Below are 24,893 nucleotides of genomic sequence, written 5' to 3' on the forward strand. Positions count from 1 at the left end.
CCTTTTAAACTTTTTTTCAGTTGAGGAAAGAGATGATAGTCGGATGGAGCCAAATCTGGTGAATAAGGGGAGTGTTCTAGTAATTCAAACCCTAAATCAGAAATTTTTTGCATGCCAACATGAGATTTGTGTGCAGGGGCGTTGTCCCGCAGAAACAAAACACCTTTGGATAGCTTTCCGCGTCTTTTCTCTTTAATTTTTTCCCGTAGAGTGGTCCATGGCAATCCCGAAAAACTGAAGAACTTTTCCAGCAGATTTTTGGACACGACACTTCTCAGGTCTTGGAGAAACAGAGTGTCGCCATTCCATCGATTGTTCCTTTGTTTCCGGATCGTAGAAATGTACCCAAGTCTCATCCATAGTAACAATTCGGTTTAAGAAGTCTACATCGTTTTCAAATCGAGCACAGATCGAACGCGATGCTTCTACCCTTGCACGCTTTTGGTCAACATTCAAACATTTGGGGATCCATTTTGCAGCAATTTTTCTCGTGTCCAAATTGACGTGAACTATATGATGAACGCGTTTGTATGAAATATTCAGTGCTTCAGATATCCGTTTTAGCCCAATTCGACGGTCTGATGAAATCATGTCATGAACTGCATCGATATTTTCGGGGACTGACAGAGAAACTGGCCTTCCGATTGGTCATCATCTTCAATGGACAGTTTACCTCTATTGAAGCTTGCAGTCCAATTTTTCACGGTCGCATTCGAACGACATTGATCACCAAGGGTATTAAGCATATCTTCGTAGATCTGCTTACCTCTTTTAACCCTTTTGAATACGGGTACTTGATGATGGCTCGATACTCCAATTTTCTTATGCATGGAACTGGTCTAGGCTAACTAGATATCAATAATCCTCGTATATGAATCGGCAGTTTGTCCATATTAGGGTTACCGCAGCTGTATATATACAACAAAGCTACATAAATAAGGTGAAAATTCGAAAATTTATCGAAATTCATATCGTGCATTCATATCATTATTATTATAATAACCATTTTCTGCTCTTCCGAATCACGTCGGTACATTTCGGACAAGAATTCGGCCACGAGGACCCATTCACAGGTGGCCATCCCGGGCAACTCGATGTAAGTCTGGGCAATTAGGGGCCCAAGGTCTAATTTGGTATTCGTTTGTTTTAGCGGCGAGTGTTGAACTTCTCAATTTACCTAATCTGTTTTGGTAATTCGATTCGCTCGTTTTGGTCGGGAAAAAAAGGCTTCCCAGCTTTAAGAATGGGGGTTGAAGGCAGGGGCGGCATGAGAGAAAAAGGAATGTCGAGAATTTTATTCAATTTCCACGTCATCTGTAAACGCGGCAGGGGGCCATGAGAAACAAACGTTCTGCTTTTTCGATAGGCATGCCGAGTGTCCTAGATAGATGCATACCTAATCGATTTGCTATTATGGAAACAATATGATTGTTGATTTATTGTTCGAACGTCAATGAATATCACATTTTATATTGAATTAATCGAATCGAGTTCCTTTGAGATCTGTGGACATTCTAATTACGCAATCACCATGTATACTGTGGCGGATTTGACCTCGGCCCGGGCCTAGGGCGGCCAGATATTAGGGGCTGCAAATCGTGGCAAAAACTTTCCCTGATGATAAAAAGAAATTTTTCAGCGTAGCTTTACAGAGTGAGTAAAAACAATTTAACTGAATTCGAGTCTAGAGTCTTGAGTGGCCAAGACTGCCAATGGAAATTGCACTCCAGAGAGCCCTTTAAAGTGAACTCGAAAATGAAAAATGTAAAAACAAAAACAATTATTTTCCCGTGAACAATGTTAGATATTGGAAGGTTTGGTATGAAAATATAGATTTTCGAACTCGCTGAATCTATTGCGAGCAATTTCGAAAGCCTATCTCCCTTCGTTCAGATTTTCATCTTGGACATGGCATTTTTCAAAAATTGGAAATTTCAATCTGCGATATCTTCTGTTATATTCGCCTGATCCAATTGGGATTTTCGATTCCATTATCAGCGTTGCCTAGGCTTCCACCCTAGCACAAAAACTCGATTTCGAAAATTTCAATTTTTTGGGTCAAAAATGAGCAAGGGGTTAGACCCCTCTAAAATGACATATTTGCTACTCTGTCTTAAAATCAGGATGTTCTGTTACTGTCTTAGGGTATGGAGTGCATAGAATTTGTTTTGAAGATTCTGGAGAACCAAACAGTTGATGATTCGATAGAGAATTGCACTCCAGAGAGCATGTCGAAGTCAACTCGAAAATCAAAAGTGGAAAAACAAAAAAAATTATTTTCTCCTAAACTGGGCCAGATATTTGAAATTTTGGTATTAGAATATAGATTTTCAAACACGCTGAATCTATTGCGAGCAATTTCGAGAGCCTATCTCCCTTCGTTTAGATTTTCATCTTGGAAATTCGCATTTTTCAAAAAATGGCAAATTTAAATCTGCGATATCTCCTGTTATATTCGCCTGATCCAATTGGGATTTTCGATTCCATAATCAGTGTTGCCTAGGCTTCCACCCTAGCATAAAAACTCGATTTCGAAAATTCCAATTTTTTGGGTCAAAAATGAGCAAGGGGTTAGACCCCCCTAAAATGGCCTATTTGCCACTCTGTCTTAAAATCAGGATGTTCTATTACTGTCTTAGGATACGAAGTGCATAGAATTTGTTTTGAAGATTCTGGAAAACCAAACAGTTGATGATTCGATAGAGAATTGCACTCCAGAGAGCATGTCGAAGTCAACTCGAAAATGAAAAGTGGAAAAACAAAAAAAATTATTTTCTCCTAAACTAGGCCAGATATTTGAAATTTTGGTATCAAAATATAGGTTTTCAAACACGCTGAATCTATTGCGAGCAATTTCGAGAGCCTATCTCCCTTCGTTTAGATTTTCATCTTGGAAATTGGCATTTTTCAAAAAATGGCAAAATTAAATCTGCGATATCTCCTGTTATATTCGCCTGATCCAATTGGGATTTTCGATTCCATAATCAGCGTTGCCTAGGCTTCCACCCTAGCATAAAAACTCGATTTCGAAAATTTCGATTTTTTGGGTCAAAAATGAGCAAGGGGTTAGACCCCCCTAAAATGGCCTATTTGCCACTCTGTCTTAAAATCAGGATGTTCTATTACTGTCTTAGGATATGAAGTGCATAGAATTTGTTTTGAAGATTCTGGAAAACCAAACAGTTGATGATTCGATAGAGAATTGCACTTCAGAGAGCTCTTCGAAGTCAACTCGAAAATGAAAAGTGGAAAAACAAAAAAAATTATTTTCTCCTAAACTGGGCCAGATATTTGAAATTTTGGCATCAAAATATAGGTTTTCAAACACGCTGAATCTATTGCGAGCAGTTTCGAAAGCCTATCTCCCTTCGTTTAGATTTTCATCTTGGAAATTGGAATTTTTCAAAAAATGGCAAATTTCAATCTGCGATATCCCCTGTTATATTCGCCTGATCCAATTGGGATTTTCGATTCCATAATCAGCGTTGCCTAGGCTTCCACCCTAGCATAAAAACTCGATTTCGAAAATTTCAATTTTTTGGGTCAAAAATGAGCAAGGGGTTAGACCCCCCTAAAATGGCCTATTTGCCACTCTGTCTTAAAATCAGGATGTTCTATTACTCTCTTAGGATATGGAGTGCATAGAATTTGTTTTGAAGATTCTGGAAAACCAAACAGTTGATGATTCGATAGAGAATTGCACTCCAGAGAGCACGTCGAAGTCAACTCGAAAATGAAAAGTGGAAAAACAAAAAAAATTATTTTCTCCTAAACTAGGCCAGAGATTTGAAATTTTGGTATGAAAATATAGGTTTTCGAACAGGCTGAATCTATAGCCAGCAATTTCGGAAGCCTATCTCCTTCCGTTCAGATTTTGATCTTGGACATGGCATTTTTCAAAAATTGGGAAATTCACTTTAGAATTCGTCAAGACCGAAAGATTAGGCCGAGATGGATAAAATTATCAGTTTTGTTACTAGAAAAGTTGCTCTTTCAGAATATGTATCACATCTCCATCTACCTGTTACTTTTTTTGAGAGATAAACGACTCGAAAGCTGACCTTCGAAAACCCCTGAAAAAGATGGTTTCACTTTAAAATTCGTCAAAACCGAACCGTTGTTCCGAGAAGGATGAAATGTCCAGATTTATTACCAGAAAGGTTTGTCTTGTAGAGTATATATCACGATTAAATTTCCTATGATTTTTCCGCTAGATACCACCAAACTCGAAGGTTGAAAAATGGAAAAATAAAAAATTTGCTTTATTGGTAAACTGTGTGAGATATCCGAAAGTTTGGTAAGCAAATATTAGTTTTCGAACACGCTAAATCTATTGCGAGCAATTTCGAAAGCCTATTTCCATTAGTTATTCTCGTGAACGGTGTCAGATATCGTAAAAATGCCAAGTGAAGAGTAGCAAGACAGTTGATGCAACAGTCCCCTGGTGACTCTATCATAGAAAAAAAACCGTACTTTCCACGGTGGGTTTTCGTCCTTCTATACATTGACCATCATACCTTTTCAACGATTTCTAATACCCGCCGCTGTCCACTCAACCCCCATCGAATGAAATTAGTCGAATTACGTTAATTTCCGCTTCGGCCCGAATTGAATAATGGATTTGTTGTGCCGTCTGTACGTATCTGTCTCTTTACTTCACGGACGTGCAGTCATATTTCGATGACTATCTCATACACCCCTCCCGTCAAGTGATTGACGATCACTAATCTTACGATTTTATTGCGGCACAGATTGAGTGGAAGAAATTAACGGTTGATTATTTCCTTTGTTCTCGGATGAGGATGCGCCTATTGGGCCGTCTTGTTAACGGAACATGATCAGGGACTGACTGGGAAAGCAAAAAAGAAAGTTGAAGAGAGTTGTTCTAAGAGATGGGCTTTCGATAAAATTATTCCGAAGCTATTATTAGTACGAGGATAGTCTACTACAGAACCAAACAAAATTTCAAGGACAAAATATTTTATTACTCAACATTTATTACAGCGAACCTGCAACGTCTCTAGACCTTTCAAAAAAAATGTTTCTTCTTGCTCTGCAAACCAGACCTCCACAGATTTTATTACCTCCTCGTTTGGAAGAAAATTTACTACTTTTTAAACTTTTCTTCAGCTGAGGAAAGAGATTAAAGTCTGATGGTGCCAAATCTGGTGAATAAGGGGGGCGTTTTAGTAATTCAAACCCTAACGAATTTTTTGCATGGCAACGAGAGATTTGTGTACAGGGGCGTTGTCCTGCAAAATCAAAACACCTTTGGATAGCTTTACGCGTCTTTTCTCTTAGATTTTTTCCCGTAGAGTGGTCAGTAATGTCCAATGGTAATCTTCGGGTATTGTTCCACCCTTATCCAAAAAATTAATCATGATTACTCTATGGCAATCCCAAAAAATTGAAGCAAAAACTTTTCCAGCAGATTTTTGGGCACGAAACTTCTTAACATAACATAACATAACATAACAACAGTCTTTATTTCAGATCAAATTCCAGTTACATAACAAAATATGAAATGAAATAGTGTCAAAAACAATGGTGTTACTTCACAATCTCTTCCAAACAATAAGGTTCCCTATGTAATAGAAAATTAAAAAGTTTCTTTTTAAATGTTTTGATATCAGTTATGCCCTGTATATCACGTGGTAGGCTGTTATACATTTTTAAGGTCCTATATTCAATTTGTTTTTGTGTGGTTGATAGGTTAGGTCTTGGAGAACCAGAGTGTCGCCATTCCATCGATTGTTGCTTTGTTTCTGCATCGTAGAAATGTACCCAAGTCTCATCCATAGTAACAATTCAGTTTAAGAAGTCTACATCGTTTTCAAATCGGGCACAGATCGAACGCGATGCTTCTACCCTTGCACGCTTTTGGTCAACATTCTAATATTCGGGGATCCATTCTGCAGCAATTTTTCTCATGTCCAAATTGACGTGAACTATATGATGAACGCGTTCGTATGAAATATTCAGTGCTTCAGATATCCGTTTCAGCCCAATTCGACGGTCTGATAAAATCATGTCATGAACTGCATCGATATTTTCGGGGTCTGACACAAAAACTGGCCTTCCCGATCGGTCATCATCTTCAATGGAAAATTTACCTCTTTTGAAGCTTGCAGTCCAATTTTTCACGGTTTCACACGAAGGGCATTGATCACCAAGGGTATTAAACATATCTTCGTAAATCTGCTTACCTCTTCACTCTTTTAAATACAGGTACTTGATGATGGCTCGATACTCCAATTTTTCGATTTTCACAATTTCCGTGGACATCTCCTTTCTTTTAATTCATTGCGTAACTCTGGTTTACTTTTTTGACCTCAAACTTCACACTGACACTTTCAATGAGATATTGTTCGTTGCTATGGTAACGCAATACTTTTTTATGCATGGAACTGGTCTAGGCTAACTAGATATCAATACATTCTCGTAAGTAAAAAAGGAGATTGAGATAGAGAATACACCCTTCAAAGATGCTCTGTTTCTCTTCAAATAGACACCGATATATCTTCATTCGAAGTTGAAGTAACTAATATTAAAATTAATCCTTTTTTCAGCTCAATGGGGATACCACAGGCAAGGTTCATGTCAGGCGGGATTTAGTGCAGCTATCAACGAGGTGAGTGCTCCGTTCGGGAAAAAAAAATCGATGCTATCTACCTTCATTCATTTATTGTTTCGGGAGTTAAGTCTCTCCTTTTATGCGGATGCCTTTACGCGTATCCCGCATTTCATCTGAATACATTACTAATTGTTATTCACGTTGTTGGGTCCACTTATTGTTTCTCACAATGCTCGGAATTTCGAGCATGCAACCCACGGCCTTATAGGTTTGCGTATTTTTTTTTTCGAGGAATCGGTACGTATTTTACATCCTCGCGTTTATTTTTTTCGCAGTTGACTGCCCGAGAAGGCAGGATAATTTTTGAGGAATTCGCAATATAGTTCAGGTCGAAAAATATGCGTAATAATTTTTTGATGGACATTACTGATGATATACAGGGTGGCCATTTGAAAACGAAACAGACGAGATTACAGACGAAATAAAATTTTTCGATAGAAATGTTCGGACAGGTCGATTTCTGTTTCGAGGGGACAACTTAGGATGTATGTTACGGACGCATAGCGCTTCAACCCTTGCTACTATAACCCTCACCCCCAATTTTTGAATAGGGAAGATGGGGTGAGTGATACCTCATTTGAAAGGTATTTTCATACTGATTTCAGCACAGTAATTGTTTTTTCATTTTATGCATTAGTTCTTGAAATATTCTTAACTAAGTATTTGAAAATGAAGTGGTGTTTTCATGGCACTTGTAGTGTTTTTTTGTGAAAAATCGACATTTTGAGCTTCAAAACAGCCATGACTGTCCCCCTCGAAACAGAAATCGACCTGTCCGAGCATTTCTATCGAAAAAATTTATTTCGTCTGTAATCTCGTCTGTTTCGTTTTCAAATGGCCACCCTGTATGTGGTTTTTCCTTTGAAGCTAATGAATCAAGAATAACGAAAAACATATAATATGACAAAAATATAATATTTCAGCAAGCCGAAACAATAAAAATTAGCCATAAAGGTCACAAAAATAAGTTTTTTTGAATTATCTCCACTCCTGGGCTTCGAATCGTTTTCGCATCCATCATAAAAGTTGTAGAGCATATCATTTTCTATAAATTTCGTCCGAAGCAATTTTTTCTACTTCGGAACGTTTTTGAGATATATAGCGATGAATGTACATTGACCTATGCTCCTCGACCTTATTACCCTCTAACTCGAAAACGGTTAGGAGTATGTAAAATTGCATCAGACAAAAGTTGTTTAGAATATCATTATCTACAATTTTCATAATGAATACAAAAACGATTAGAGGTACAGGAAGAGAGATATTTAAAAAAAAATGTTAGTTTGGATGATCTCTCTTCATTTGGTCTCAATGTGAATGCTGGAGTTATGATGCTGATGAAAATTTCATTCGATAACTCAAAGAGGAGAAAATGTGGCCATTCTTTAATATCGATAACACTAATTTGATCGGCTGTTATGTCCATCAAGCTTAGCATGAAGAAATAACCACTAATACAGAACTTGGCTGTAAACCTTCCTACTTTTGTCAATTGATTACCGACAGTTGTGAGAACGTTTCCATTTCTCCCGTTCGCCACCATTCACGTTTCTACTAAAACAACACCTTTACACAGCGACAAACTTATATTTAGATGTTCGCGTTGCGACCTGTATACGATAAAATCTAGAACTGCCCTGATTTTCTTTATGTGTCACGATCAACATAGTAATGACACCATAATCCTACAATTCTTACCCTCTTGCCAAACGTCTACCATATTCCACCAGTTCACTGTGAATATAAAGTGGTGTTTTACATACATTTTCGCACAATGTTCTATGGAAATTATCATATCCTTTTGGACGTGTCCGCATGAACCGTTGAATTGGATTTAGATTTTTTGAATTGGTAATCTATCGAACATCGATTAGTGTCTGAGCAGATACGAATCCTAATAAAAGTCCAGATGGTTTGGGGTTCCGCAAGGCTGTCCCCTAGGACCGTTCCTGTTCATTTTTCGTATGATTTCTTCATCTTCCTTACGATCTCGCATACTGAATAATACGTTGGATGTCAATCCGCCATAAATTCCGAGAAACATCCTTCCAGGAAAACGTACAAGAATCGACGTATTCTTTTATGGACTATCTCGAGGAATAATCGAAAACTGTTCAAGTTCCTTCGATTCCGAGAGAATGAACGACTGGAAATTTCATTGAATAATTCGATGAAGAGGCTTGTTCGAGTAGTATCTGCCGCCATATCGGGTAAATACCTCGAGTTCCTCTCATTGTTCATCGTGAAACTCTCGAAGTGTGAATGTATTTTAAATTAGTCCTGACGCCTGGAAGGGTTATTGATATTCTGTAAATTGGACGCGCAGAGCCCATACGAAGAGTTGTTAGGACGCTTTCTTTGTGCAACAGATGAGATAAAATTATTTCGATTACTTCATACACTCGCTAAAAATATTGCACAGGGTGGGCAAAATTGGTGATACCTGAACTACAACCCAACGATGTAGAGACAAAGGAATGGCACATTAAGTTCGTATTTTTTCGAGAAATTTATTATGCCATGCTGCATTCCACTATCTTCTTTTGTTTTCGAGTTATAGGCCAAAATTCGGGCCATTTGGACTTTGGTCATTATCTCCGTTTCTGTTTGTGCTATGATGTTGAAATAAAAGCATTATGGAGACACTTTTTGATAGCAATCCAGTGGCGTACTATAATTTTTTTTTTGTATTTGCTGAGCTCTAACACAAAATTGTGTTTTTTCATATGAAAACAGTAGTTTAAATTGACTTAGACAGAATCGCAATTTTTTTCCCGTTTCAGAAATATATCATACATTGCCCTCAGTCTGTCCAAGTAATTTTAAACTACTGTTTTCATAAGAAAAAACACAACTTTATGTTATGGATCAGCAAATATACCTGTTGGAAAAAATCATATTACGCCACTAGATTGCTATAAAAAAAGTGTCTGTACAATGTTTTCATTTCAACCTCCTAGCTCAATCAGAAACGGAGATAATGACCAAATGAGTTTTTGGTTTGAGACCTTTGTTATTGATAACCAATTCGTTTAACAGGGTTGAAGGTCAGGTTGTTGGAATAAAAACCACTTCTCAGACCATTGCCGACATGTTTCGATTTTATTCTAAAATCTTCTTCAGGGCTCTAAAATGAATTACAAGATTTATTAATTAATAACACTTATAAATAAATTGTGTTGGAACATGCAATGGGACAATACATCAGTGCAACAAATGAATAAAAATCACATTAATATCTGCATATTACAATGCATAGACAAATTCTAAATTGAAAATATGAAAATTGAGAGAAACATTGAATATAATTCAGCTCAGTATACAGGTACCTGATTTAACATTAAATTTGTCTATGCATTGTAATATGCAGATATTAATGTGATTTTTATTCATTTGTTGCACTGATGTATTGTCCCATTGCATGTTCCAACACAATTTATTTATAAGTGTTATTAATTGATAAATCTTGTAATTCATTTTAGAGCCCTGAAGAAGATTTTAGAATAAAATCGAAGCATGTCGCCAATGGTCTGAGAAGTGTTTTTTATTCCAACAACCTGACTTTCAACCCTGTTAAACGAATTGGTTATAATGACCAAAGTTGAAATTTTAATTTTGGCTTATAAATGGAAAATGAAAGAAGATAGAGGAGTGCAGTTGATGACATGATTAGTTTCTTTAAAAATGATGACCGTACTGTGCCATGCATTTTCCTTTATCTCGTTGGGTTGAAAAACTTGTAGTTCAGGTATCACCAATTTTGCTCACCCTGTATAAACCCCTGTTAGGAGCTTTCAGATTTGCTGTACCTATCTACAGCTACATCTCCAGACCATAATTGTACTTAACCTGTCTAGTCTGCAATGTTACAGCAAATACACTGCCTACCTGACTCTCCGCAGACATTACAACAGCTCGCCAATGCTTTGACTGACACTTTCATTGATACAATGCCGAATAGAGTGAGAGAATTACGAAAAGCTATAGGAGTCTCTAAGTGATATTAAACCTTGATTTCAAGGTGTTTGTAACAGAAGGAACCTTCTTTTAAGCCTGCAGACGAGGAAGTATCTTCATTCAGTTCATTTTCCTACTATACTGTCGCTCTAAAGCAATCTAGCTTACTGTTGACATTTTAGGCAGGTTAACCTTTTTTAACTTTTCAAGCTCTGGAAAACTAGAGTGCCTTTATCGACGGCTGCTTTTTTATGGGTCGTAGAAATGGACCCAAGTTTCATCCACAGTAACAGCACAAAGTTGACATTTTTGTTCAAACCGATCATTCTTTTTAATCCTTCTTGTCCACATTTAGACATTTGCTGATTCAATTTGAAGACCTTGTCCAGATCGAAGTGATCCATGTGATGGGAGTTTTTATAATAAATATTGAATGCCTCGGATATTCGTTTACCCCATTCCAACACTCTAACAAAATCATATCTTCAATGGAATTTTCAATTGCCAATCCAAGGTTACATATTTGAGAAACAGCTTACCTTTTCACCACTTCAAGTAATCGACAATCTTCTCATTTTCCTATCCCTAGTCCTAGTATCACTATCAGAAAACATCACCAATGCAAATAATGAAGGAGTAAATGTTGTCGGGTGCGAAACCTGTAGGGAAAACAACAAATTTATGTTTCAGGAATAAAGGAGGCACAACACAATAGAGGAACATCCAAGTTTATCCTTTTACAACCGCAAAAGCCATGAATTCAGACTTTAACATGTACCTCGTCGAATATGGCAACCCTTGTGCATGTTCTAAATGCGAATCCTTTCTCTACTCCGCATCGAGATGAAACATCCACCTAAATCATCTCTAAATCGAATAAATCTCTCCCAGCAGCATAATACAAGTAGGCTGTAAAACGGTTATTACGAAATCGCTGATAAATGAGGCAGAATTTATACAAATGGCCCCACCATACCTGGAACAGTGCCATATTTTGCACAATAACTATTCAGTTGGTACGTCTTAAAATTTAATGTATGCACCTCTTTGTGTACGGTTCGCATGTTGACCCAAAATAGGAGTCGTTCTTCTGTCGGGAGAAAAAATGTCAACCGACATATTTCAGCTATAGAATTTTTAGTTTCTTTATTTGGAGTCGTCGACTGCAAGACGCTGCTGCTTCTTAGAAGGCGTTCTTGTGAATCAGGAGAGAACGGAAATATGTGCTGGGACCACACTCGACTTTCGAACAGAGGATTGTTTTTCACCTTTTTGGACGTCGTGATATGTAGATCACATGTGAGAAAAGGTCTTGTTTTGAAACACCTAATACGGAAAAAAAACACAGAAAATATTGAGTGGTGATAAATAGCATATCACTATGACAGATGGCAAAAAAATTAACGCACATTCTGAAAATCTCAATTTTAATGAAAGTTAACTCTACATTGACTTTATAACTTATTTTTTATGTTCTATCGGGAAGGTTTTGAACGAAACAAGACACATTAAATGGAAGAAAAATTCAGGATTTCGCCGAATCTTATGTGAAAGAAGAGTAATGAACAATTTTCAAAATACTGAAATGCTGATAAGTGATTTAATACTTGGTATTTCCACCCCTTGCGTTAATTACAGCTCGGCAACGACGGTTCATACTCAAAATGAGTGATCTTAAAATGTTCTGATCTAATCCTTCCCAGATTTCTCCGAGTTGGATTCCTAAATCATTAAGAGTAACTGGATGATTTTCTGAACTTCTCAGCCTTCTATTGAGGTTGTCCCAAACCTGCTCAATCGGATTGAGATCTGGACTTCTTGCTGGCCATTCCATTCGAGAGACTTCAACCTCTTCCAGGTACTCCTGAACGATGCGCGCACGATGGGGTCTGGCATTATCGGCCATAAAAATGAAATTTTCACCAATGTATGGGGCAAATGGCACTACATGCTCTTCAAGAATGTTCCTTATATACTTATCAGCATTCATCAGCTCCATTATCGACGACCACTAGGTCTGTGCGAGCAGTCAAAGATATTCCACCCCATACCATAATCGATCCTCCCCCTAAACCAGTAGTATTCAGGAAATTGCACTGAGCATATCTTCCATGTGGACGTCTGTATACAAGGGAACGTCGATCACAATGGTAGAGGCAGAATCTAGACTCATCTGTGAAGAGAACTCTTTCCCAATCGGCCTCTTCCCAATGGATATGCTCTCTCGCAAAATCCAAACGCGCCCTTCGATGGGCTGGGGTAAGAGCTGGGCCTCTTGCCGCGACACGGCCTTAAATCATATTCTCTGAGGCGATTTCTTATTGTCTGAGTGCTAATTTGCACCCTCATGAGTTTGCTCAAGCTGAATTTGAAGGAGACGAGCGGTTGCAAACCGTTGTCTCAACGAAGAAACTCTCAAGTAACGTTCTTGAATGGCAGTTGTTACCCGTGGTCTACCCTGTCCTGGTCTTCGGACATTCATACCTGTCTCCCTGAATCGCTGCAACATTCTGGACACACTTGTATGGAAAACTACAAACCTTTCTGCAATTCTTGTGTATGTCCACCCTTCTTCTCGCAAAACTACCGCTTGGGCACATTCCTCTTGGGACTACTGATGTATCTACTCCGTGACTGCTTTAGAGCGATAAAAATTGGCACTTCTTCTTGTCCACATATTAAGATGTTGTGAAGAAGGGATTTCGCGGTGCAGTTAACCGTGTTAGTCCATCTTGTTCAACCGTTTTAGCTCTTGCTCTCCTACTCCACGGGTATATGTGGAGTACTATCAAATAGCGATTTCATGCTTCACTTAGTACACTTTGTGATATCAGGAGGCGGTTTGCAACTTATTGAGTTAAACCTACATTTAAAAGAAACTAAGTAATGTTCTTTCCACTTCAATTTTTGAGCAGTGTATATCACAGTTCGATGATTTTTTCTCATACAAATTGAAATGGATGCATTTCTGGCCGGTCTTTAATCACTTTCTAATCCAATATCTTCTGGATATTAATACAATTTCACCATATGGCCTTATAAGTCTATCTTTCATCAAATCACAGGGCCGCGCACATGGCCCTCTTGATTGATCTGTCTTTAAAACACGAAAGAGATGTTGGACATAATAGGCTTACACATCTAAGCGTCCATTCTTTCGGGATGGTATAATAACGCGATGTCTTATTTCCATTTATTTAATTTGCCTCTAATCGACATCTGATCCATAAGGAAGAAATGAATCATTCTTTCGATGACAACAGGGGCGTATTTAACGAGATCGAGACTTAATGCGATACCTTCCGTATAAGGACTGTCGGATTATGATCATTTTTTAATTGGAAAGGGTCATAAATAAGTAGGCATTTGGAAGCCATACGCTGAAGTTCGAAAGAAAGTTAGAATTCGATTTTTTCATTTTTATGTTTTCACATTTTGCAACTCAAAAGTTAATATCTAGTGTTTCCTGTTGAGTGTTCAACCTACTTGCGCCCAATATCCGTTTTCATTCCGATCAGTGATTCATTCAAAAGGCTCCTGCTCAAATTCCTCCATCGGAAAACCTTTTAAACTGTAAAATTCTTCGTGATCTAGCGTAAATTGTTAATGCGTTAACAATGCCTTCCCAGTAATTGTAGTTATTAAGTCTAACCGTTTAATCTCTACTTAAATGAATAATATATAATATATGCTTTCTTGTGAATACAAGTTCGGTGTTTACTTCTATGTTGATAAGATATACCTTATGTTAGTTTACTGGTTCAATGGTTGTACTTTATGAGTAAAAAGTCTTTTATCGAGCGAAGAGCTATTCTACCATGAGATAATGAAGCCAAAATTCGAAACTTCCATAAATATCCTCAAAAAATACTCGATCACTTATAAATCGTCAAATTCAAGAGAAAATATCTCCGACAGAATAATAAATTCCACAAAAATTGCAGCTGTTAGATTGACCATTTTCTTGAATCGTTAAAACATCAGATACGAAGAAAATTAATGGTATCCTTAACCGATATTAACCCACATACTGAAGTGAGGTTTATATTCCAATAAACTCAGTTGGAATTGAAACCAGCTCATATAGAACCAACAGTTGGAAAATGGCATATCGAACCAGAAATCCATTTTTATATAAACTGAACATTCAAGAACTGTAAGTTAGACCAGAAACAACATTGAAATTTGATAAAACAATGGGTTTGCCTATTCTTCTTTATGGTGGTGAAAGCTGATGTACAAGAGGAAGAAAAATATGGCGATAATACAAGCTAAGAAATGAAATTCCTACAACAAGAATTTAGAAATGAGGCATCAGAGGAGAACTCAACAAAAAAGTTTTACCTTATACCGAAATTAAGATGAAAAAATTCAAAATAAAACGGAAAGGCTCTATTTTCAAAATACAAGCTGTTGGAGTGAAGTACCCGAAGAATTTTTTCAACACTGATGGAGGAAAAGAGAGCTTTTCCAGTTATAAATAACATTCGTTTAAAAAAATTCATCGTCAGGTGGGCCATGGAATTTTGAAAACCGAGATTCTGTTATTCTTAGATTGTGCTGTGCCATTTTCCATATAATGTTAGCGTACTAGATTGTATTGAAATCATCAGAAATTTATGAAGATGGTTTTTTAGTCTGATCAAACGGTGTTCAAAGCTTCGTTACAAATAATTTAACAGTAGATTCTTGAGGTCAAAAGATAAACTTTTTTCCTATACCATTTTTTCCGATTCCGCCCTTATAAAAAGATATAGCCATTTTAAGTTTTCCTAATGAGCTGTACCATCCCTGGAAAAACAAACTTACCCTCAGCTAGCTAAATCTATGACACTTCACATCTGTGGATTTTTTGAACAGAGTTGTATTCAGCCAAAGTACCCAATTTTTCAAATATCACAGATACTTTCTAATTTTTCAACATCAATTTACTCGAAAACGGCGCATTATACGAGAAAATATGAAGAATACTTTTATTTTACAGAATGTTCAAATATTCATTAGATAGCGTCAAACTTAGTTTCAAGAGTTGGGTACTCTGAATTTTTGGTAATTTTTGGCACGTAATGGTCATAACGAGAATACTGGAAGACGTGGGTAATATTTTGTGTTCGAAAAAGATTCATCAAATCAATAAAAAACTATAGGTCCTTTCGTTTGCATAAAAAGTGTAGCACTTTTCTAAACTCGATTTGATTTACACCAGTGTAGAGGAAGTGTAGTTTATCTACACATAGTCAAAAGGAGATGTAGATAAACTACACTTGCTCTACAATGGTGTAAATTCAATCAGCAAACGAATACTAAAATCGAGTGTAGAAAAGTGCTACACTTTTTATGTAAACGAAAGGACCTTTTATTCCGAAATTCATTTCATTCGATAAAACCGTTTGTGGGGTAGAACTAAAAATAACATTTTCTATGGTTTGTCAACAGGCTGTATCTTTTAAACCGAGCCGATTCGGAAAAAATGGTAAAGGAAAAAAGTGTTTCCTTCGACCTCAAGAATCTGCTGTTGAAATATTTGTACGACTCACCCTGCATGCCTCGTAGCTCATGTCGAAAAACGCGGATAACATCTGGTCATATGTTGCAAACGATGGACCGTACGGAAAATGTCACTGTATTAAAAACTGATGAGCATAAAATTCTGCGTCAAATGACCTCCCTAACCTTGTTACTGTTGAATTTATAAGCTCGGCATCGTCAGTCGAAAAAAGCCAATTTTTATGAACTTTCGTGATCTTCCACCATGTGATTTTTTTCTATGGACGAAAGATACAAGCATATCTGAACCAAAACATAACAATCTATGTTCATACAAGCAATCTACTATTCACATCATCTCCCCTTTTAGCACCCTTCAAGCGATATTTCGTATTTTTCGCGTTGTAACGTACCCAAAAAAAAAACGCACCGTACGCCATATGGCATACAGCGACCGACGAATCTCCCGATTAATATTCCGCGTAAAAAGCGCCCACAAAGAAAGGAAATTGCTTCCACGAACTGCAGTCAGTCAATATGGCCATTTATGCCGAAAGGTGCAGCCCTTTTGCCGAAACGACTACGGCTAATTTGACGGAAACATGATTGACGACCCCGGCCTGCTCGCCTCCATATCGTGGATGTATCGTAATTCGAAGACCATAACGAAATCGACTTCGGCCACTTCCACACCTCGCTGAATAGGGCCCTGACGAGTTGATTCGGTCCCGTTTATTGAGTTGTCGATGAAGGATCGCGGGGGCGATAACAGCAAATGGGGCTTTCGGTAAAATCTGAGTGCTTGCGTTCATTACCGGTCCCACAATGACCGTTAATGAAGAATGCTGGAGGATTTAAAAGGACGTTTCAATAATGAAAGCGCAGCATTTAAAACGCGCGCCAGTTTGGCTGGTATGATGTCAAATTAGTGGGGTAGGCCTGGTCGATGGGAATTGATGACCGTGTAGGGGTCTCAAGACTATCAAGGAATGCAGTATGTGATTGTGAAGAATGAACTTTATTATTGGTTGATCCACCAAACCGATAGCACTGAAAGTCTCGAATGACCTTTGTAAAGGGTGTTTTGGAATCGAATACAGTTGGCTCTAGCTAGGGTTTCGGTATAAGAGTGCTCTCTATTTGATTCAGTATCCTCGTGTGGGCTAGGTAGGAGTTTCCCCACTCGAAGAGGCTTTCAATGTCCATTTATTTATCCAAACGTACGTTTGGCAGGTTCAATATTGCCAGCCCCCCAAAATAAACAAGCCATTACAATTTCTGCAACCCACTTTGTGTTACGTATACAGGGTGAGACTTTGACTTGTACATATATTCCAACAGTAGATTCTTGAAGTCAAAAGACTTCCTCAACCATTCTCCCGATTATGCCATTTTAAGTTTGAGAAGTTTAAGAATAATGAGCTATGCCAGCCAAATTTAAAATACTACGCATATGTGGATCTTTCAAACAAGATTGCATTCATCCAAAGTACCCAATTTTTTATTCAGGAAAAAATATGAACAATACGAGGATATATTGAAGAATTCTTACTCAACATATTCTCCTCTCAATTGGATACATCTATTTCAGCGAAACTGCAACGTCTCTAGACTTTCAAAAAAAATGTTTCTTCTTGCTCTGCAAACCAGACCTCCATAGCTTTTATTACCTCCTCGTTAGAAGAAAATTAACGACCTTTTAAATTTTTTTTCACTTGAGGAAAGGGAAGATAGTCGGATGGAGCCAAATCTGGTAAATAAGGGGGGTGTTCTAGTAATTCAAATCCCAAATCACGATTCTTTGCATGTCAACATGGGATTTATCTGCAGGGGCGTTATCCTGCAGAAACAAAACACCTTTGGCTAACCTTCCGCGTCTTTTCTCCTTAATTTTTCCCGTAGAGTGGTCAGTAATGTCGAATAGTAATCTCCGGTTATTGAAGAAATTTTTCAGCAGATTTTTGGACACGAAACTTCTTAGATCTTGGAGAACCAGAGTGTCGCCATTCCATCGATTGTTGCTTTGTTTCTGGATCTTAGAAATGTACCCAAGTCTCATCCATAATAACAATTCGATTTAAGAAGTCTTTATCGTTTTCAAATCGAGCACAGATCGAACGCGGTGCTTCTACCCTTGCACGCTTTTGGTCAACATTCAAACATTTTTGTATTCATTTTGCAGCAATTTTTCTCAAGTCCAAATTGGCGCGAACTATATGCTGAACGCTTTCGTATGAAATATTCAGTGCTTCAGATATCCGTTTCAGCCCTATTCGACGGTCTGATAAAATCATGTCATGAACTGCCTCGATATTTTCGGGGACTAACACAGAAACTGGCCTTCCCGATCGGTCATTATCTTCAATGGAAAATTTACCTCTTTTGAAGCTTGCAGTTCAATTTTTCACTGTCGCATACGAAGGACATTGATCACCAAGGGTATTAAGCATATCTTCGTAAATCTGCTTACCTCTTAACCCTTTTAAATACTGGTACTTGATGATGGCTCGATACTCCAATTTTTCGATTTTCACAGTTTCGGTGGACATATTCTTTCTTTTGATTTATTGCGTAACTCTGGTTCACTTTTTTGACCTCAAACTTCACACTGACACTTCTAATGAGTTATTGTTCGTTGCCATGGTAACGCAATATTTTTTTATGCATGGAACTGGTCTAGGCTAACTAGATATCAATATATCTTCGTACTTTTATTTTACAAAATATCCATCAGTTCCATCAATTGACTTTTGAGAGAGTTGGGTTCTTTGTCTTTCTGGTATTTTTATGGTATGTATTGGAATTTTGTATTTAGATAAAATTCATGACATCATGAAAAGATCCATTCCCAGAAGAGTCGAAGCTGTATTATTTTCATTCAATGTCAGTTTGTAACGGTTGAAATTAGTACGTTTTTACGTCTGCCTTTTTCCGAGGAAGCCTACAATAGAATCAAATCGTTTGACTGGAGGATTACTGAGATAACTACAAAGCGCATATCTCTCGAGTTACCATAAGTAATGCGTCAAGAATTCCATTATCACTCTAACAGTTCGCCAGGGATACTAAGAGCACTTGCCGTTTCCTTTCCTTCATATCAGCCGACATGAGCGATATTTCAAATTTCCGTTGCCTTTACAGGCTTTTATGTGCATCCACCATGTTTCCCAGCTTAATGGTGATACACCTGACATGGTACATTCGCTATTTCTTTAAACTGTTTCATTATAACCGACATATAGTCCGTAGTAAGCGGCTCTGAACACTCAATATTGCTTTCGGAACCCAGCGGCGTAGGTTTATATGCGATTTGAGTTAATAGTTTAGAAATTGTTCCTCGTCTCACATCTGGCCAGGGTTTTTCTGATAAGTCTGCATCACCACAATATCAAAAGGGTGCTGTGTTGGTGTCGCACCCACTGACTGCGTGAGGGAAGAGTATGTACTGCTACCAGAGTTTAAAATAGTGCTTGGGGTATTTCTCTGTCGTACTGCTTAGCAACTGAGGCAGCAGGCTGTATGATCAGCTCATCAGCGTCTTCTTTACTACCTGTTAGGATCCCCTTGGCTTCCAATTCACCCTTCAGATTCTCTATGTAATTAATCTTGTTTGTATCGTTCGGCAGAAACTTTGCCTGCAGTATGGTTGACTGAGGTTGTCTTGCAGGACATAAACTCAGTAGAAGGGTTCACCAAGGAACGCTAATAACGTTCTACTCACTTGGTGCTTTACTAGCTCATCCCACAAGGAGAAGCATCGAAGCCCAAACTGCCTTTTGGTGTAGTCCACGTAGTTTTGGCAGATTACTTGGAATATTGCTATGTAGCAGAAACCCGCCATGAATGACCTTGCATTTCCTAGTCAACCAGATGGAAAGTACGGCTTCCATTTACTGCTTTTAAGCATGCACTCTTCAATGAAGAGAGACATAGGAAATGGGAGTTCATATTTGTAGAAGTTCCTCTGTTTTGTTATTATGCGCACTCGTTGGAATAAAGTTTCATGTGATAGTTTTGCCTTTGAACAGATAAAAAAAAAACAATGCTAAACTCTTCGGTCGAAAACCGCAAAAACCCGAAAAAATTCGGGTATTCGCGTAGGAAAACTTGTCAGAAACATCCCACACCAACCCTGAACAAGCTTGTGCTTGAAGTGTTATAGAGAACAGACCTTAATAGTAATTGTTAAAAGATGAAAGAAAGAATCTATACTGCCCAAAAAAATTAACGCACATTATGGAAATCAAATTTATTCTACAACTGAAGGTGTTCTCAATGATAATTATTCATATCAGAATTATGTTATCCACTTTCAACGGTTTTCTTCAATACAGATGTTTTTTCCCAGCAGTAATAAAAAAAGATGATATTATCAGATTTTGAATGTATTGGCTCCATTCTAAAATCAGTTGTTCTCGATCAATTCTAGTGATCAATAGTTTTTCTTTCGTTTGATTTTCTACACTCGATCGCTATGCAACGCGAAACACGCAATTTGACCCAAGAGGAATGTGCCCAAGCGGTACTTTTGCGAGAAGAAGGGTGGACATACACAAGAATTGCAGAAAGGTTTGTAGTTTTCCATACAAGTGTGTCCAGAATGTTGCAGCGATTCAGGGAGACAGGTATGAATGTCCGAAGATCAGGACAGGGTAGACCACGGGTAACAACGTTGAGACAACGGTTTGCAACCGCTCGCCTCCTTCAAATTCAGCTTGAGCAAACTCATGAGGTGCAAATTTTCACTTAGACAATAAGAAATCGCCTTAGAGAATATGATTTAAGGCCTCGTGTCGCGGCAAGAGCCCAGCTCTTACCCCAGCCCATCGTAGGGCGCGTTTGGATTTTGCGAGAGTGCATATCCATTGGGAAGAGGCCAATTGGGAAAGAGTTCTCTTCACAGATGAGTCTAGATTCTGCCTTTACCATTGTGATCGACGTTCCCTTGTATACAGACGTCCACATGAAAGATATGCTCAGTGCAATTTCCTGAATACTACTGGTTTCAGGGGAGGATCGATTATGGTATGGGGTGGAATATCTTTGACTGCTCGCACAGACCTAGTGGTCGTTGATAATGGAGCTATGAATGCTGATAAGTATATGAGGAACATTCTTGAAGAGCATGTAGTGCCATTTGCCCCATACATTGGTGAAAAATTCATTTTTATGGACGATAATGCCAGACCCCATCGTGCGCGCATCGTTCAGGAGAAAGAGGTTGAAGTCTCTCGAATGGAATGGCCAGCAAGAAGACCATATCTCAATCCGATTGAGCAGGTTTGGGACAACCTCAATAGAAGGCTGAGAAGTTCAGAAAATCATCCAGCTACTCTTAATAATTTAGGAACCAACTGGGAGAAATCTGGGAAGGATTAGATCTGAACATTTTAAGATCACTCATTTTCAGTATGAACCGTCGTTGCCGAGGTGTAATTAACGCAAGGGGTGGAAATACCAAGTATCAAATCACTTATCAGCATTTCAGTATTTTGAAAATTGTTCATTTCTCTTCTGTCACATAAGATTCGGTGAAATCCTGAAATTTTCTTCCATTTAATGTGTCTTGTTTCGTTCAAAACCTTCCCGAGAGAACATAAAAAATAAGTTATGAAGTCAATGTAGAGTTAACTTTCATTAAAATGAAGATTTTCAGAATGTGCAGATAATTCATCAATTAGTACCCTATAAGTTCAACAATTTCACCCCTATTATAATGAAGAGTTTATAAAAACCTCATCAATGACCAAATCATTCCATCATTCGTTAATTATCGGTAGTAATATTTTTATTCGAATTTATTGCAATGCCCCAGAGACGCCTCTGACCCCTATCTCTATCTAAAGGTCTAAAGGCAGCATTACCGATCATATATGCCCCCTTCAATCCGTAGATTATGCGCCGCGTTCCTTTTTTTGCGCCTAAAAGACATCGAACATTCACTTATGGAGATTTGATTCAATGGACACCGGCATAAATACATGAGGTATCATATGCCTACAAAGGTTTTTGCGGGACTTGGCGAGCCGTAAGCGTCCACGTCCGCCAATAAGTCAAGGTATACAATGTGCGTTTTTTATTATACGCGATGTCCGTAGGGGCACATATGTGGTCCAAAACGCCGCAATATTGTCGCATTGTGAGGTTGAAACGTACGCGAATTTATGGCTTCCTTTCGGGAAATGACTCCTTGCCGAGCACTGAGCTCTTGTACATGGGTGGTAGAAGCTGGACCCCCAAATTTTATTTGTATGTACAGGCCGTCCGAAATTGCTCACTGAAAGCATCTTGAGAACTAGGCGTAGAGAAAACATCTTCAAGGGTGCCTGATCTCATTTTTCGAAATAATAAGATATCAGGAAGCAGATATCTTGAATTGAAGATCATATTTCGATCTTAGTAATCCCACTGTAAGTTCAAAATCCTTATCATCATTTGAACCCTCGGTTCTCATAGGTTTAAATTTGCAAGACTGAATAGTAATAAGTAACAAGTATGAACCAAATACTCGAGACTTCATAAGCTTATTATACTTTGTGATACTCCATTTCATTTCATTGCTGTATCCCGTTGCCTAGAATAAATCTACAAAAAGACTAAACAACAAAACTTTCGGTACGATCAAACTTATAGTTTCTTAAGGCTACTTGCGACTGTGCGCCCTCCTGTGACTGAAGAGACCCAACCGTGACCTACAGATCCTTCCACACTCCGGGCATAGATATTCACCAACCAGATCTGGCTGCCGCAGTATTCTTCTCGAGTCTCTATTATTACTGTGGACCAAAGACCTCCACTTTGATCTGTCTAACGCTAGTTGTTCCCAGTTATGATTGGCATTAACTGATTCAAGGGATTGATGCAGTACATATATCCTTAAACCGCTCATACTGGCCTCCTAGTTTCCGAGCTCCCTCTGTGAATTTGCCATACAGAGCTATTTACGGGAGTCTTGTGTCTTGCCTCCTCAGAATGTGGCCGCTTCATCTGAGTCGGGCACTCGTTACTTGAGTCTCAATTGTTATACAACTCGCGCGCTGCAAGACTTCTGTATTTGAAACTTTGTGGAACCATCTGATGTGCATTATTTGTCTTAGATGACGTTGCTACGTTTGTTCAAGCTGTTTAATATGTCGCCTGTAGGGCGTCCAGCTTTCGCTTCCCTTCGGAAGACCACTGCTTTGTAAACAGCTGTCTTGATCTTCAGATTGAGGTCGGGATTTCGAAATACTCTGACCTTTAGCTTCCAGAATGCCCGGGATGCCGAATTGATACGGTTGTGTATTTCCGTGTCCAGGTTAGCGTTAGTATTTATGAAGCTTCCCAAGTATTTGAACTGCTCGACCAGTTCTAGAGTTTCATTCTCCAGGCTGATATGTGTTTGAAGGCTTTCTGGCGGACTTACCTGGATTTTTGTTTTGTCAATATTGAGTCTAAGGCCTAAATCTTATATATGTTTATAGGTGTCCAACATTATCTGTAAATTTTCTGAGCTGCTAGCGATAAGTGCGCAGTCTTCTGCATATTGAAGTTCCATGATAAACTTTGTACGGGTTTTTGCTCTGAGGCGCTTCAGTTTAAGCAGGCCTCCATCAAATCTGAGTCTTATTCCAACACCTCTTACAGGTATACCCATGTCAGCAATTACACAGATTGTTAAATAGCGATAGTCTGTGTTCTTCGATACGTTTGAAACATTTAAGCTCGCTCACATGGAATGCCCGTAAAAAAGCCACAAATTCTAGTAACGTCAAGCGGGCGATAAAACAGACCAAATATCGACAGTAATTAGAGATATCCGTCCGAAGAAAGATGGAAGTAACACGAGGAAAGCTCTTAAGTGCAACACCCCCAATGTTAGGCAGTAAACTGCTGCTTGTATTCAGCTCTCACATACTTGATATTTATAAACTGGGCGCATGAATTAATGGTCTCCGTTTATCTCACAGCCGATAAAAAATAAATAAACACGGTCTTAGACAAATCATTATCGAAGTCGACTTCAAACGGTCCTGTAAACTTGTTCTATGGTTCCGTTGTCACAAATCAGAACAGATCCATCGTAACTTGGGACTTTGATGTAGGTATTATGTCTCTGAATACTCAAAAAGAGAAATTTTCAGCGCTTTTTCTACCCTACACGTAGATATCCCAAATATACAAACTAAAGATGTTATTGGTAACTACTTTCAGATGTCAGTTACACAATTTATACCGTGACATAGAGAAGAGAACACCTAGAGTTAACACTTTTTTGTATGTGTAATATTGAGAAATATAAATAATTTGTTGGACCTCGATGATCAACATATTTTCGTATTAGGTATAAACAGCAATTCAGAAAAATATAATAGAAGTTTTTTTTCAGGAAGGGGACAGGTTGTTCATTGGAGCCCCAGGCAGCTGGTACTGGCAAGGTAAGAATCTTCAGTCTCAGTACACACTCTTCCTAACCAAAGACACAAACACTCTCACAGAACATACCTATATTTACAGGCTTTTAGTTGGCAGTAGTGCAAGCCAGACCGTCCCTTTTACCTTATTATTATGCAATATAAAATTTGTTTCAGGACAAATGTATTCAGTCGACGCAAAAGCCAAGTTCGTCTTTACACCTGGATTGTTTTCACGATTTGGCGGGAAAGGTATTCAGAAAAAACAAGAGATAAAACAGCGATAATTCGTCGTAACGATCTCACAATTTAACCAGCATTAATTTAAAATAAGTCTATGAAGTTTTGGTGTTGGATAATCAATTAAAATTCATCGTAATCATCCGCTGGGAACCGCTGCGCTAGAGTGGCTGATGGAGTTT

The 24,893-nt window shown here is 38.2% G+C and overlaps 1 protein-coding gene across 3 annotated transcripts in view; it reads left to right on the forward strand.

Moving 5' to 3' along the window:
- Window positions 1-24,893, forward strand: part of LOC123313036 (integrin alpha-PS2) — a 103,695-nt gene that overhangs the window by 71,730 nt on the left and 7,072 nt on the right. For 2 of the 3 annotated variants that reach the window (XM_044897707.1, XM_044897708.1), the window contains exons 5-7: window positions 6,570-6,631; window positions 24,447-24,495; window positions 24,649-24,723. In XM_044897707.1, coding sequence (XP_044753642.1) covers window positions 6,570-6,631; window positions 24,447-24,495; window positions 24,649-24,723 — 186 coding nt within the window. The remainder of the gene's footprint in view (window positions 1-6,569; window positions 6,632-24,446; window positions 24,496-24,648; window positions 24,724-24,893) is intronic. The other variant, XM_044897709.1, reaches the window with a different exon arrangement.

Source organism: Coccinella septempunctata, chromosome 5 (assembly GCF_907165205.1).
Source record: "Coccinella septempunctata chromosome 5, icCocSept1.1, whole genome shotgun sequence".
Classification (NCBI taxonomy): Eukaryota; Metazoa; Arthropoda; class Insecta; order Coleoptera; family Coccinellidae; genus Coccinella; species Coccinella septempunctata.